The sequence below is a fragment of the Etheostoma spectabile genome, chromosome 21, assembly GCF_008692095.1.
Source record: "Etheostoma spectabile isolate EspeVRDwgs_2016 chromosome 21, UIUC_Espe_1.0, whole genome shotgun sequence".
NCBI lineage: Eukaryota > Metazoa > Chordata > Actinopteri > Perciformes > Percidae > Etheostoma > Etheostoma spectabile.
In genome coordinates, this window is record NC_045753.1 from 12,625,305 (window position 1) to 12,640,784 (window position 15,480).

At 41.0% G+C, this 15,480-nt stretch overlaps 1 protein-coding gene across 16 annotated transcripts in view; it reads left to right on the forward strand.

Annotated features, from left to right (window-relative positions):
* tanc2b (tetratricopeptide repeat, ankyrin repeat and coiled-coil containing 2b) overlaps window positions 1-15,480 on the forward strand; it is a 147,329-nt gene that overhangs the window by 124,852 nt on the left and 6,997 nt on the right. For all 16 annotated transcript variants that reach the window (XM_032502276.1, XM_032502279.1, XM_032502278.1 and 13 more), the window contains 14 exons: window positions 179-410; window positions 1,684-1,853; window positions 2,411-2,689; window positions 4,868-5,035; window positions 6,246-6,406; window positions 9,187-9,295; window positions 9,401-9,523; window positions 9,710-9,946; window positions 10,090-10,296; window positions 11,368-11,461; window positions 13,268-13,401; window positions 13,666-13,789; window positions 14,177-14,352; window positions 15,153-15,285. In XM_032502276.1, coding sequence (XP_032358167.1) covers window positions 179-410; window positions 1,684-1,853; window positions 2,411-2,689; window positions 4,868-5,035; window positions 6,246-6,406; window positions 9,187-9,295; window positions 9,401-9,523; window positions 9,710-9,946; window positions 10,090-10,296; window positions 11,368-11,461; window positions 13,268-13,401; window positions 13,666-13,789; window positions 14,177-14,352; window positions 15,153-15,285 — 2,347 coding nt within the window. The remainder of the gene's footprint in view (window positions 1-178; window positions 411-1,683; window positions 1,854-2,410; window positions 2,690-4,867; window positions 5,036-6,245; window positions 6,407-9,186; window positions 9,296-9,400; window positions 9,524-9,709; window positions 9,947-10,089; window positions 10,297-11,367; window positions 11,462-13,267; window positions 13,402-13,665; window positions 13,790-14,176; window positions 14,353-15,152; window positions 15,286-15,480) is intronic.

A 15,480-nucleotide genomic window follows, 5' to 3' on the forward strand; every position in this document is an offset into this window, starting at 1 on the left:
ACTGAATGTGCTCTGACTGAGCCCAGAAACAAGTGTTATTTCTAAAAATGTGTCATGTGACTCCCATGCTCCCTGACACTGATCTTCTGTTTTTGCAATACCCAAAGGTTGCTCATGTTTACATTTACTTTGTATTTGACTTGGCTGCGATGTTCTCCCAACACTCTGTTGCCCCCAGGTGGTGGCGTACCACTACTGCCAGGCAGATAACGCCTACACCTGCTTGGTGCCCGAGTTCGTGCACAATGTGGCGGCTCTGCTGTGCCGCTCTCCACACCTCGTTGCCTACAGGGAGCAAATGCTGAGGGAGCCGCACCTACAGAGCATCCTGAGTCTGCGCTCCTGCGTCCAGGACCCCCTGGCTTCCTTCAGGAGGGGGGTCCTAGAACCCCTGGATGCACTTTACAAAGGTGATACACTTGTAGTCAAAAATAGTGTTAACTCTGTTCCGTTACTAATTGCATCTGTTCAAATTTCATCATACTTAAAATTGGTTTAAATTTCCCAAAACACAGGGATTAGAGCAGCCACGGAATAGAGGTTATGTAAAAAAAAAAAACGTGTAATGTGTAAAAAAAAAAATAGGAGCTCTTTAAAATGATGGCTATGGAGCTTAGACTTTATTCCAACAGCTGACTTTTCAACCGCAATGTGCGCCATTTAGGGCTTAAAGGGAAAAGCTGACATTATCTCTTCTGGGGTAACCCCGTGTGTGAAATCATGCAAAAATATTTAGTAAGTAAGCCCTGTATTTAATCTTTTTTCATCATTTATCTGAAGTTTTTAAAAACTGGTAATCTATAGCACTGCATGAGTCATTCTGCCTCTTGTTCAGCTGGTATATCCTTCATGTTTTTGCTCTGTTGGCTCTTTTTGTCTTCACATTCTTCATAAAAAACTGGAATGTGTAATAGTTTAAGTATTTTGCGTAACATTCAAACCATAGACTATGATTCATACACTGTGCTTTTGGCGATTTGTAATTCATGCCTCTTCAAGCCTCAATATTCAGTTCATTCTTTGACTCTTTTAAATAATTGGTGCATGATTTTAGAGGTATCCAGTGCACAACCTGCTCAATATAATCAACATCAAAGTTTTTAATCTCAACACTGGAAGTGATTATATTCTTAAAGCTCTTAACTTAATAAACCACACAGCTTCACAGGTAAAACCAAATTATGAAGTGAAATATGACTTTGTTGCTCTCCCAGAAGTGTAAAACTTTTATCAAAGAGAAGATAAGAAAGACCATGACATGTGGCTGAAAGCTCTGGAAACATCAAGTCAATTAGATTTTTCTTTTGTTTATTCGCTGTTTCCAACATTGAACATTCAGGCTAAAGACCCAGATTATTTTTCATCTCTGTCCATCTTCTGTATATAAATATGAGACAATACAATACACTTAATTGTCCTCGGGGTGGGAAGATGCCAGTCCATACATAGAAAACTGTCAATCAAGAAATATAGCTGGTGCAATGGTAGCAGGTAATAACTAAATACAAGGTCACATTTAATTAAAAAGAAACAAATAAAACATATTGCTACTAGTCATTATAATTATACGCTAATAATATTACTTGGAGGTTCTAAGTCTTTCAGAGACTTTTGTTAAGAGGGCTGATGGAACAGCAAACGTGCTAAATAGCATCTGGTTTTCATGCTTTCATTCTTTTTCAGAGAGGAAGATCAACTCTGAGGAGGACCTCATCATCCTCATAGACGGTCTGAATGAGGCAGAGTTTCACAAGCCAGACTACGGAGACACCATCGTGTCCTTCCTCACCAAAACCATCAACAAGTTCCCTCCCTGGCTCAAACTGGTGGTCACAGTCAGAACCACGTTACAGGTAGAGGACAGACAGACGGGCGGTTAGCGGTTTATCTTTAAGTATACAGATTATAAATCCCACTGTTTGTATCTGCGCTTCTGCTGTTTCATCTTTAATCTAATTCAAGAGGTTCTATTTAATATTCAGCATGGAATGACTTAAACAGCAGCTACCTCTTTACTGTATTATTCTATGATTGTTATCACTGCCACCCACGATGTTTTTTAATTAATTAATTATCAGTGGCTAATTTTTTTATCAACTGGAGGCCGCTAACTGATCATATTGAATTTGTTTTGAATGCAACTCGTCCCCTTTTTGACTCTGGCCTTTTCATTTTCCCTCTATTATGCAAAGAAATGAAAAAACAGTGTTTCAGAAATCTGAGTTTTTTTATTTGTGTCTCGGCTGTCTTTGGCTCCTTTCCCTTCACCTTTCATTCATGCGGAAGAAATAGATGAAGACTAGTTATTCATAGCATCTTGTACTTAATTTGTGACCTGCATGTGAATCAATTTATCCTAAATAAGTATATCCGCACCAATATAACGAGTTTCCTGATTCTGACTGTTCAGGAGATCACCAACGCTCTGCCGTTCCACCGCATCTCTCTGGACAGCCTGGAGGAGAATGACGCCATAGACCAGGACCTGCAGGGCTACATCCTGCACCGCATCCACAGCAGCCCGGAGATCCAGAACAACATCTCGCTCAACGGCAAGATGGACAACACTACCTTCGGCAAGCTCAGCGGCCACCTCAAGACCCTTAGCCAGGGCTCCTATCTGTACCTTAAGCTCACCTTTGACCTCATCGAGAAGGGCTACCTTGTGCTCAAAAGCTCCAGCTATAAGGTACAGAACAATGAAATTGTGAACAATTTTTTTAATTAAAACGTCTTAACATGAACATATTATTAGCAAATATAAATCAGCCTATTAGTGACAAAAAATTAAGGATAGGCTTACTGGCTTAAAGGTAAGGTAGACACTACGGTAGCCAGCCCCAGATTCAGTTAATCCTGAGAATTCTCTCTGTCACATGTATCATTTAAACATGATTTATGAAATCATGCCAACAATTATTATTTCAATAGCTTAGTGTTCCATTCACTAAAAATGTCTGTATAAACGCTTTAGGCCACCCTACACGTTATTGTAGCCCCGGTTTAATATGCGCCTTTTGTACAATATATGTAGTAGGGGTCAGTTCTCCGTCTCTCTTTCAGTTAAGGAGTCCTTGGCTTAAAAAATGTTGAAGACCCCCGGCTTAGACTGATGGACCTATACTAGAGGTTTTTGAAAGGGGGATATGGAAGGAAAGAAGTGAGGCACCGATACTGTGTGAGATTTAAAGGGACAGGTGCATGCTGGTGTTGTGGTTTGGCCCCCTTATTTGTAGGAGTGTGACTCTTCACTCTCTCTCTGATTAATCGACTAGGTCAGGATTATCCTGTCAACGAATCAATTCGATATCACGATGTGTCACGATGCGTCACCACCTTAATATTATCATAAACACTCATATCTGCGTTAACAAATTTAAGCAGACATATATATATATATATATATATATATATATATATATATATATATATATATATATGAACTCCCCTTTTTATTGTATCTGCCCATAAAAAAGACACTCCCTGAATGTAGTGGAGTCTTAACACAGCAGACTAAAAAAGCAGTGATCGGAAAATCAAGAAGACAAAATCGATTAAAGCCTACAATCGGTAAGCTATAATGGATTATGGTCTCTCACGGCATCGATGCAGAATCACCATGGTCCGCATGGCGATGCATCGATGCAATCATTAATTTCAACACAGCTACTGATTTGTCCAGCTTACCAACACGGTCAGCAGAGTTGTAACATTGGCTTTAACACACAGCTCATGGAGGCAGTTGAGATGCTGTAGAACCCTTACACCCGATTGCCCCAATTTGCATTCAGAGTCATAATTCACTGAAATCTGAACACACAGGTATTACACACATGTTGTTATATTCAGTGGGACTTACATTTCCCGAGAAGCATTATAAATCTATGTCCGTCAAGAATAGATGTCCTTGGACGCCCAGATGGGTCAGTTGGTCGGGCAGGCACCCATGTATTAGAGGTTTAGTCCTCGACGCAGCAGGCCCGGGTTCGACTCCGACCTACAGCCTTTTGCTGCAAGTCATTCCCACCCTCTTTCCCCTTTCATGTCTTTAACTGTCCTGTTAAAAATAAAGGCTGAAAATGACCCAAAAAGAATCTTTAAAAAAAAATAAGAATAAATGTCCCTAAATCTGCTTTAAAATCACAAAAAAATATGCTCCCTGTAACTGCAGATCTTGTTTAAGATTCATCGTGTTTTAATTTTTTTTTCATTATTAAAGTAAGCCAGTGATGGTTGTCTATGCATTAATGGGTACACTGCAAACAGGAAGTCTTGATGGCTAATTCAGCGTCATTTTTTTGGATGCCATAGGCAAAAATTGTAAAAAATAATATGCTAAAATATCAACAAACAGGCTTAAAAAAACAGGTCTCAATTCTAGCACACAGCCCAACTCCCTAAATCCATAGCAACGGGGAAGAGATGAGGTGGGTGATTTGTCTGAGAGGAGGCCCACAGTGTCAGCCTAATAAATAAATAACTTGGTGCTCATGATTTGCAAAGGCAACGCTCAAAAGCCATTTTTTATTTACCTGCACTCTGACATGCTTTATGTAAAAGTAAATCTTCTTTTAGACAGTCGGAACCCAACTCCTTTTTCATAAATAATGCTGCTGAATGGTTTTAGTGTGCATTTTATAATGAAATATTTTATCACACACCCTCAGGTTCATTTACTTCCATGTATTCAGAAGTGCTTCCAGACTCCATAAAAAATGACATCTGATGCATTTACATTTTCCTCTCTGAGGAAGACCACGTGGAAAAGTTGAGGACGCGCTGTACAAACACGACTCCTTATTCAGTTTCTGTAGAGCTGCTCCTAAATGAAATCAGCATCATTCATATTTGCTCTTCTCTTCCTTAGGTGGTTCCAGTCAACCTGGCAGAGGTGTACCTGTTGCAGTGCAACATGCGCTTCCCCACGCAGTCCTCGTTCGAACGGGCGCTTCCTCTGCTCAATGTGGCCGTGGCCTCGCTTCATCCGCTGACCGATGAGCAGATATATCAGGCCATCAACGCCGGTTCTCTGCAGGTAACACTCCCAAACTAGACCTCAGACCTTGAGACCTTTTTAAAATATCTCACGGCCTTGAATGGAATTGATGTTTTATAATAAAGTATTAAAGGCGACCTTCTACTTGAAGTACAACATTTTAAAGAGCTGGATAAGCGCATGAGAAGCTGAGTCCAGACTAGTTCAATGATAGCCAGACAGATTATTTTAAGCGGATGGAGAAATGAAGGGGTGCCTTCAATCCAGGAGTGGGTTTGTGAGATGGCTAGGGTGGTGGGCTTATGGTGTTGTCAGTTATACATATGTTTATTTGGTTTATGGTTTCGTTTTTATTTTGTTGTATGGTCTTAAATATTGTAGTTACTGTGTCATCTTCTCTTGATTTTTTTTGGGGGTGGGTGGTGATGACAAGGTGGGGGGGGGTCATGTTGCGAATTATATGTTTAAAAAATAAAAAATTGTAAATCACAGAAAAGAGCAATATTTTACTTTAAAACAAAAAAGGTGAAAAATATTTTAGTTTCTGTGTGATATCATCTCTTGCTGACCTGTGGTTTTACTCTGTCCTTGAGCTAAAATAATTGAGCCAGTAAGTCAATCAAATTTTTATAGCATGTTATCAAATTTTTATTTAACATTGCCATGTATACTTAAAGGCCCTGAAAACAGCATGTTACTATGACTGATGAGACTCACGTGAATTTCCTGCCAATCGTAGAATAGCTTTAGTTGTTGTGCGTTACATTTCTGTATTTGTTTTGTCGTCTCTGGAGTTAAGCTTTGAAGAAGGGCGATGTCACGAGCTTCTGTCCGAGCTTTAGCAATATTTGATTCTGTTGACGTTATTTTGTCATTAGAATCTGATCAAACCACACATTTTTTACATGTTTGTTGCTATGTTGCTGTAGTGTTTAAAATTATAGAGGTATTAAATATACACAAAATATACAGCAATGCCAGTTGCAAGGGACTTTAACAATTTAAAGAAAAAAAACATCTTGTTTGGTTTTTTTATTCAAATGAATAAATGCATTTATTTTTTTGCTGGCAGAGTGAAAGATGCATTAGTGGTGTTCAGCTTGCTATCAAGAAGAAACAAAGAGGACTTTTTGCGCACTGAGCAAAATTGACATGTATTATTAAATCCGTGTGAAGGTTAATGTGCACAGTGTTTGGGATTTATTTGTGTTTGTAAATGTCTGAATAATGAAAAAATGTCTGGCTGCAGGGCACACTGGACTGGGAGGATTTCCAACAACGTTTAGACAACCTGTCAGTCTTCTTGGTGAAGAGGAGGGACGGTACCAGGATGTTTGTTCACCCGTCCTTCAGGGAGTGGCTGATCTGGAGAGAAGAAGGAGAAAAGACAAAGTTCCTCTGCGATCCGAGGTGAGGACGGACAGGAGACAGCCGTGGACTGGATCTGTGATCATACTGAATGTTTAGAAAGAAGGTTTTTTTTTGTTTTTTTTTAGTTATTTTTCCTGGGTTTTTTATTCCCTTTATTTTTAGACAGGACAGATATATACGTGTGAAAGGGGGAGAGAGAGAGGGGGGAGCGACATGCAGCAAAGGGGCCACAGGCCGGATTTGAACCCCGGCCCGCTGCGTCGAGGGGCAAACCTCTATCCATGGGCATCCGCACAGACCACTGCGCTATCTGGATGCCCAGAAAGAAGGTTTATGCTCAAAGTCTGCTCAGGTCTTAAAGTGGACACAATATGCAGTTCCATGTTTGCTGTCATATCTAAAATGTTGGATTTTCATGTTAAATGTGGGGTAAACGTAAACAATGAGGTGAATGTATCAGAGAATGAAATCTCTGTGAACTAGAACAGTCAGGTTTCGAACTGTTGTGAGCTCTCCGGTTTCAACAGTTTTCTACTCTCGGCTAAGTCTTACGCAACTGTAAGCTGGCCTTTTATGACTGGTTATCTGCTCCAGGTAGGCAGGACTGGATTGTTTTTTTAAAGCCAAAAATTTAAAACTATTAAGTACAGGGAACATGTCCGGTTGTGTAGTATTTGGTTTAGAAGCCTTTATTGGTGATGTTTCATGGTACAAAGTCCTGCTATATACGTTGCTGTAGCTCCAGCTTCAACTAACTAGTAGTGGTGGGTGGATCGATCCAAATATTGATAATATCGATACCAACGTTGGTATTGATATTGATCAATACCAGTGTAATAAGATCTGTACTTTAGTTTCATTTTCTCTCCATTATGCCATGCTGCGGTTTCATAAAAGCAGCACACGTTGCTCCTCCTCCCGGCTCTTGTGATTTGATGTTGTACCGTCACGTTTGGCCATAGGGTTACATTTTCAGACAATGGCAAGCTGTATAATTTGTAAAAAAAAAAGGCAGGAAGATACCACAACAAATTTACACAAGCATATGAAAATTCTGTCCTGGGTTTTAACGTGTTAATAATCCGAAGTTAAAATCACAAAAACACTTAAAGGTTATGAAAATTCATTCAGATTTAGCAATTTGATGATGCAACCACCTTATTACTAAAAAGTATCAGTATTGTATCGGTATCGGCGATACTGGCCCTTTATTTACTTGGTATTGGATCGATACCAAATATTGCAGTATTGCACACCACTACTAGCTAGTGAAACAAAACTGGAGCACACCAGAGATTCCAGGAAACACTCTGGCCAATCAGAGCAGACCTGGCTTTTCGGGAGAAGGGATTAAAGAGACAGGCGCTCCTACAGGCCGTCTCGTACAGAAGGTGAATACAGGTGCAGCAGCCATGGGTTGGGCAGTATGAGAAAAATAAAGTGTTTTTTGTAACATTAAGGCGAGACATGGCGGGCAAAAACATTGTTTTGATTCATAATTAGTTTTATTCCTGTTGTTTAGTTATGAACCAGTGCTGATGGGAACCTGGTTAGTTAGCTTCACCATCAGCTGACTAGGGGGACTGTTTCCAGGATTCAGGTCTTGGGTTTTAAGTGCTTTGAAATGGAATGTGTCTTTTTGACTTACATTTAGATGTGTCCAAAATGGTACAGTTTGTTTCTGTATGTTTAGCAGTAATGGGAAGCGTCCCATCTCTTGTCTTACATCTTGCCTCTCTCTCTCTCTCTCTCTCTCTCTCTCTCTCTCTCTCTCTGTAACATTTGTGGCACTATACAGTATGGCCTCCATCTATTTGTGTTTTGTAATATGGATGACGAGTTAGTAACACACTGGAGTCACTGAGCGCGTTTGAATGAACGGATCTGTGGTTCGCGCAGTGACAGGGCTTAAAGTTAATATCGATCCAAAGAATTATGGGTTTTGTAGTAATTTACTGCTAGAGTACAGTCTCTGCAAAGAAGATGTGTACAGGCAAAATGTCTACACACCTACGCGTCTTCAAAACGTATCCAGGAATGATGTGGCGTTTGATGTGGATGTGCGAATGGTGCTGTTAGCGCACGAGTTATGTTTGGGATATGCAGTTCTCAAAAAAATCAACAAAGTTTTGGGGAATCCTGGCCTTCATTTTAAAACGGATAAATCGGAAACAGCGAAGGACTGTAACTGGTATGGAAACTCTCTCTCTCTCTCTTTCTGTCTCTTGGCCGCCACTGTTTTCTTTCCTGGGTTTGGATGTCGGGGTGAGACAATAAAAAAGGACATTAAAGGTGGTTCAAAAATCTGGGGTTGAATCAAGAAGAATCATGAATGGTTATAATTCTGCTACACAAAGATGCAATCACTAAATCTCAGCTGATTTCCAAGAAATAGAATTAACTCACTCAAATAAACCAAAAAAATATTTGAAATTTATAAAAAAGAAAAATGTTAGCATTTATTATAAAATATATATAGATTTTATAATATAAGGAATTAAGTTACAGGGTACCTAACCCTATTCAAAAGTTACTATTTATCACTGTTTCAATGAAAAAATTTGACACTAAAGGATTCTTCTGACTGCCACTTGCTGCTGTATCTTATGTTATATGCTAAAATGTACTTGTAAGGCCTTGGTCTATTAGTCAGTTAGTCGCAGGGACATTATGTGTAGCTAGCAGAGGAAGTGTCAGAACATTGTATATCCTGGATTATAATGAAAACAGACTGCACCAACTGTGCAGGTGATAGCAATGCAATGAGCTGATGAGTCAGTCTCAAGTATTGAAGGATTCTGTGTTTGTCCTCTCTGCAGGAGCGGTCACACCCTGCTGGCCTTCTGGTTCTCTCGGCAGGAGAACAAGCTGAACAGACAGCAGACTATTGAGCTGGGCCATCACATCCTCAAAGCACATATCTTCAAGGTATCCCATTATTTGTCTACTCACACATCTATACGCACACACCCCCGCACAGCTGTGGTCTGGCTCCAAAGTAATGAATATTTACACTGTATCTCTCTCTTCAAGGGTCTCAGCAAGAAAGTTGGGGTTTCCTCATCCATCTTGCAAGGCATGTGGGTATCCTACAGCACAGAGGGCCTTTCAGCTGCACTTTCTTCACTCCGAAACCTCTACACTCCCAACATCAAGGTACAGGCGCTAACATAGCAGAGAGGAGTTACACTTTAGGAATGTTTCAACATTTTCTGGGTACCAAATCAAGATAACTTCTCGAAATATGCTTTCTGGGTAAAGATAGTTTGAAAACTGAAACCCATACTAACCGTGTCAATTTTGTAATTCCTCATTTCAAAACTATATATTTTTTCTGTCCAGGTGAGCCGGCTGCTTATGCTGGGCGGTGCCAATGTGAACTACCGTACGGAGGTGCTAAACAACGCCCCCGTTCTGTGTGTCCACTCCCACCTGGGCTACATGGACATGGTGGCTCTGCTGCTTGAGTACGGCGCCTCTGTCGACGCTCAGTCGGAAAGCGGCCTCACACCGCTGGGCTACGCCGCCGCTGGGGGACACATGGCCATTGTGACTGCGCTTTGCCGCAGGAGAGCAAAGGTGTGTGAAGGGTGTGACTTTTCTCTGTAATGTATTTTGTAATAGAGCCCTTCCATGTCCAGATAACGGGAGATAAATTGTAGCACCTTTTATGGTCTTTCTTGCAATTTGTTTTGCTGATCAACTCCACGTCACGTCAACAGGTGGACCACCTGGATAAGAACAGCCAGTGCGCTCTGGTTCACGCGGCCCTCAGGGGCCACATGGAGGTGGTGAAGTTCCTCATCCAGTGTGACTGGGGCATGTGGCAACAGCAGCAGCAGCAGTCGCCACAAAGCCAACAGGCCTTCACCAAGAACCACGCAGTGCAGCAGGCCCTCATCGCTGCAGCCAGTATGGGATACACAGAGGTACAGCAGGGGGAGGTGGCTGATGGGGGTGTAGGCGGTGTAATGGTTTTAATTATCATACTCTCCACTGTTTTTAACTCCTAATACCAATAGTGACAATTTAACGTTTTTAGTGTTCTTCTTTTTTAAAGTTCTACCTTTGTGGAGGTAGATTTTGCTCAGTTGTGAAGCTGCAGAGGAAAAAACTTGTTTTTATGATTAAGACATTCTGTGGTTTTGTGCATCGCAATCACTCCAAAGTTGCTCAGTAATGAATTAAGTCATAACTTATAATTTCTCATTTAAGCTTACATTGCATTATGTCAGCCGTTTTTCACAAGAGCAGCCGCAAAAATGCCGTGTTCACAGGAAGGAAAAGGGGATGTAGGGAGAACCAGACAGCACTGAAATGTTGATGATGATTAGAAGGCAACAGAGAAGAGACTCGTCCCTGCATCTCCTTCAACTGTTTTTACACTATATAACATTAAAATTCTCAGCTCATTGCAGAGAAGTGTTGGGTTACTTTTCTTAGTGATACTGTACACTACACATTGCATTATTGTTGAATGTTTTACTGCAATTTATCATTCAATACACACTTGTGACTAAATGTTAAAAGAGCCAGGAGAGACATAGAAATAGTTAAACAAATTGAGAGAGAGAGCACTTTAAAATGGAACAAAGCTCTTCGCAAACCACAACATTTTAATTTGAGAAAGGGGAACGAGCTAGAGAATGATGGAAGGGAATAGAGATTAAAGAGGGAAAATGAAACAAGAGGGGAACCATATATAACTTATCATTATGTGGTAAATCCTACTTCAGCTCTAAAAAGACTAAAGCAATAAAAACCTTTGTTCCAGCAGTGGATTGACCGAGGTCTGGAGGTCCATGTAGTTGCTAATGATGACTGTCAGTCATCTATAATTCAGCCCTAATAGATTACATATAAAAGGAAAGTAGATTCATGATAACAAGTGGTTGTACTTCTATGATTGTTTTGTTTTTGTTTGTAACATGTTTACCTGAGTCTTTTTAAAGTAACCTTGGACATTTATCCGTGTCATCTCGAATCCTGTCCCCCATCAGATTGTGTCCTACCTGCTGGACCTGCCAGAGAAAGATGAAGAGGAGGTGGAGCGGGCTCAAATCAATAACTTTGACACCCTGTGGGGGGAGACAGGTGGGGATACCTACTTTAGACAGACATTACACCAATGAAACCAAGACAGATGACGGTGAATGCTTGATGGTTTATGTGGTTGTGAAATCTCTGGACAGGATATGAAAAATAAACAGTGCGATTCAGTGTATTTTTTAAGGATCTAAGGAGTGTTTTGTGGGAGGGGTTTTCAGTGTAGCACTGCGAGGCAGAGCGCTGCAGTGCGGATATGAGAGATTGTTCTTGTGTGTCTGCTTGCTGCTGCTGCTGCTGCTGCGTCAGATGCTGATGGCAGTGCAGTGGTGTCATTGGAGCACAGACAGGGCTGGGCTCCCGCTGAGTAGGGGGAGGGCTGAGTGTTCTCGAGGGTGCTTAGAAATGACGAGTATGATTGCCCTGTGGTAGGGTGTTGAGAAATGCTATGTATCATCGTATCCTAAAGCAATGAAACCTCATTGCGAGCCCTATGCCACTATATGGCTGAGTGACTTGTATTCACTCAGCCATAGTTTTTTGTTTATAAAATCCCAGTGTTGCTGGAAAGGTCAACTGAAAATACATTATTCTTTCACAGCCAAAGGGAGAGTATGTGTGCACAGATATACTCACTGAACTGTGTATATCAAAGTGTTTTCCCAGCAAAGACTAAATAGGTTTGAACTAGAGCGAGACATATTATCTCATATATCGGTATTAGTGTACTTATGTGCTAGCTGAGTAAACACAAATGCAGGGACAGTGTTACCGTAACATTGTCCACCAGAAAGCACTGAAAAGTCTATTTTTCAACCATATAATGTCCCGCTTAGTATGTGAATTGTTCCCAAATTGTTTTAGAAGAAATAAATCCGTAATTGGCTAATACTGTATATCGTTATCAGATTTATTTTATACTCCTAAATATTGACAACAGTATTGATCTCAAAACTCTAGTATTGGTAGGTTGAAACCAGGGTCATTCCCTCTGGGGCTCCTACCACTCTGCTTAAATTATTCCAATTATAATCATTACAGTTGAGAATGTGTCTTTTCAAAGGTCCTTGCTTTCACAAAAAGGGTTCCTCTGCTCTTTTCCTTTCTTCTCTTCTCTGCTTTGCTTCTCTTTAAAGCAAGACTTTAAAATGAATCCCAGAAATGCCGTGTTTTCCCAAAGGGCATAGATTTGTATCAGCTATAATTGATATTTTTATAATAACATGCATCAATGTATGATTCTACAGGGAATTATCATCCGAATCTGCAGTTCCTATTGGCTTTGCAGAACTTCACACAGTAATGAGCTTCAGCTTTTCCATGCCACAACTGCACTGTATTCACACCGTTCTCATGGCGTCATTTATGGCTGCAGAAGGCTAAAACGCTCTAAAAACACACTGTACACTACCTGCTCCGACAGTTAGCAACTAGTCTGTGAACATAGTGGCGCATTTAGCAGCTATGAAGCCAGATATTTTCTTCAGGAGTTGGTAGAGTGAAAAAAACAGAGCTGAAATATTTGACTTTCATCATTCATAAAAATATGATGGCGCAAATCCACCATTTTAATAGCAATGCGCCAAGGTACAATTGCGCCTGGCTTTTAAAGGGAATGGGAGATGGCACTCTGATTGGTTTATTGCATGTTACACTCAAAACATACCTATGATTTAATGAAGACGCCAAGCCGTCAAACTAGCAAAAGTGGATTTGGACACCCACTAAACGCACCTGCTCCATGTGCTTCACGCCGTGCGCTTAGATCGTTAACGTAGGGCCCAAAAAGTGATGACCACATCTACCCAACTTCTTGTCATCTCATCCCTGATCATTGTCTCTATGTGCGTCCAGCTCTGACTGCAGCCTCTGGCCGGGGGAAGCTGGAGGTTTGTCGTCTGTTACTGGAGCAGGGGGCGGCTGTGGCCCAGCCTAACAGACGAGGCATCGTCCCGCTGTTCAGCGCCGTCCGGCAGGGACACTGGCAGGTTAGTGGCCACCTGAGCCCCTTACTCATAATAACTTGAATGCATTGGCTTTTGCATTTAAGTGGAATCTGTTTTGCTTCCCCTAGTTTACTCTAAAAGGCAATAAAGATGTGGCAGTTCTGCTCTAGAAACTCTATTTTTAGTTTATTTCCATTTGATTGCATGATAAATATTACAATTTTCCAACTCACAAGCATGAAGCAAGTTCAAAAGTCAGTTGCTGTTACATAGTGACATGGGTGCTGCTGTATTTGGGTGTTTTAGATCGTGGACCTCCTCCTCACACATGGCGCAGATGTCAACTTGGCTGATAAGCAGGGTCGTACTCCTCTAATGATGGCCGCCTCAGAGGGACACCTGGGGACTGTTGAGTTTTTACTAACTCAAGGTAAGATGCTGTAAAGGTAAAGTTCTGGGTTTAGCACCCATTTAAAACAACAAATACAAAACCAAAGTACAAATAGAAACTGGTAAATGTATTAATATTCTAGTAGATTCCCTAAGAATATAAGAATATTTGGTGTACCCGGGGATTTTCTTTTCTCATACTTGTCTAAATCCTGTACTCACTACAGGATTAAGAGGATCCTGTAGTTACTTCACAGAAGAAAAAAGTGCCACTGCACTAATAAAAATGAGCACGAATATAGTTTTCAAAGTATGTTTACAACAATTGCAGCCAAATTAAATCCGCAGCTAATTTAAAAAATCCATCCAAATGAAATAAGCATGTAGTTATGAAAAGAACTCTCACTGCGGCCTTCGATCTTCCCAGGAGCCTCTCTGTCTCAGATGGACAAGGAGGGACTGACCGCTCTGAGCTGGGCCTGTCTGAAAGGCCATTTACCTGTTGTCCGCTGCCTGGTGGAGAGCGGCGCCGCCACCGACCACGCAGACAAGAACGGACGCACGCCCCTCGACCTGGCTGCCTTCTACGGCGACTCTGAAGTGGTAAGAGTGTAGATCCGTGGATGTAAAGGGCTGTGTGTCGCACGCTCACTCAGAAAGGCTTTTGGCTCATTGTTGCTTCACTTTGATGTTTGACCTCTACGGTGCAGAAGGATTTATGTGCATATTTTGACAAATTCACCTGCTGAAGGGGGAAAGTTTCTCTGTGCTAAGGATAAGCCCTTTGCCATGCACCTTCTCATTCTTAACACAAACATGGAAATTAATAAATAATTAATCAAATAATTGGCCAATCGATTAGTCGGTCAACAGAAAACCAATCTGCAATTATTTAGAAAGTTGCTTATTGATCCAAGTCATTTTGTAAACATTCCCCAGCTTCTCAAATGTGAAAACCTTTTAGAATTTTATGATAATAAATTGAATATACCTAAAGACGCCCCATTGAAATCTGGGAAACTACTTCTGTAAGAGGTTTTATGTCCAAATGATAAATTCTGATTCATCTGTTTCTTCAAGAAAAATAACAACATGTCATGTACAGTGTTTCTGGGATGTGTACAGTTACTCAGCTAGCTGTAAACACACCAACTGCATGGGTGGGACTAATACTTCTTCAGTGATACCCACCGGAGTCAGTTTCAATCCCTCTGTACATGACAAAGAGTCAATCTGGATTTTAAATGTTGCACTTCTCCTAATGTCAATATTCTAGCTGGAGTCTGGAGCAGATGAGAGATATCGTTCACGATTACAGTTTTTGGACTCAGCACATGGACAACATATGATTGTTCTTTCAAACGTTCCTCCGCTTTTCTCAGCACATTTCTTTGTCTCTTCAGGTCCAGTTCTTGGTTGACCATGGGGCCATGATAGAGCATGTAGACTACAGTGGGATGCGTCCTCTTGACAGGGCGGTGGGCTGCAGAAACACGTCGGTGGTGGTCGCCCTGCTCAAGAAAGGAGCCAAGATAGGTGAGAGCAGGTTGACAGACTAAAGAGCCTACCATTTAGCTCACAAAGGACCTCTTCTAAATGCTGCATCTTTCTCCCTTAGCGCCATATTAAAAGGTCATTTGCCCGCCAGGAAATGAGATACAATTTGAGATCGTATTTTGGTTGAAAAGGTCATTAATTGGAGTTCAAGTATGAGCTGCATGAAAGACCATG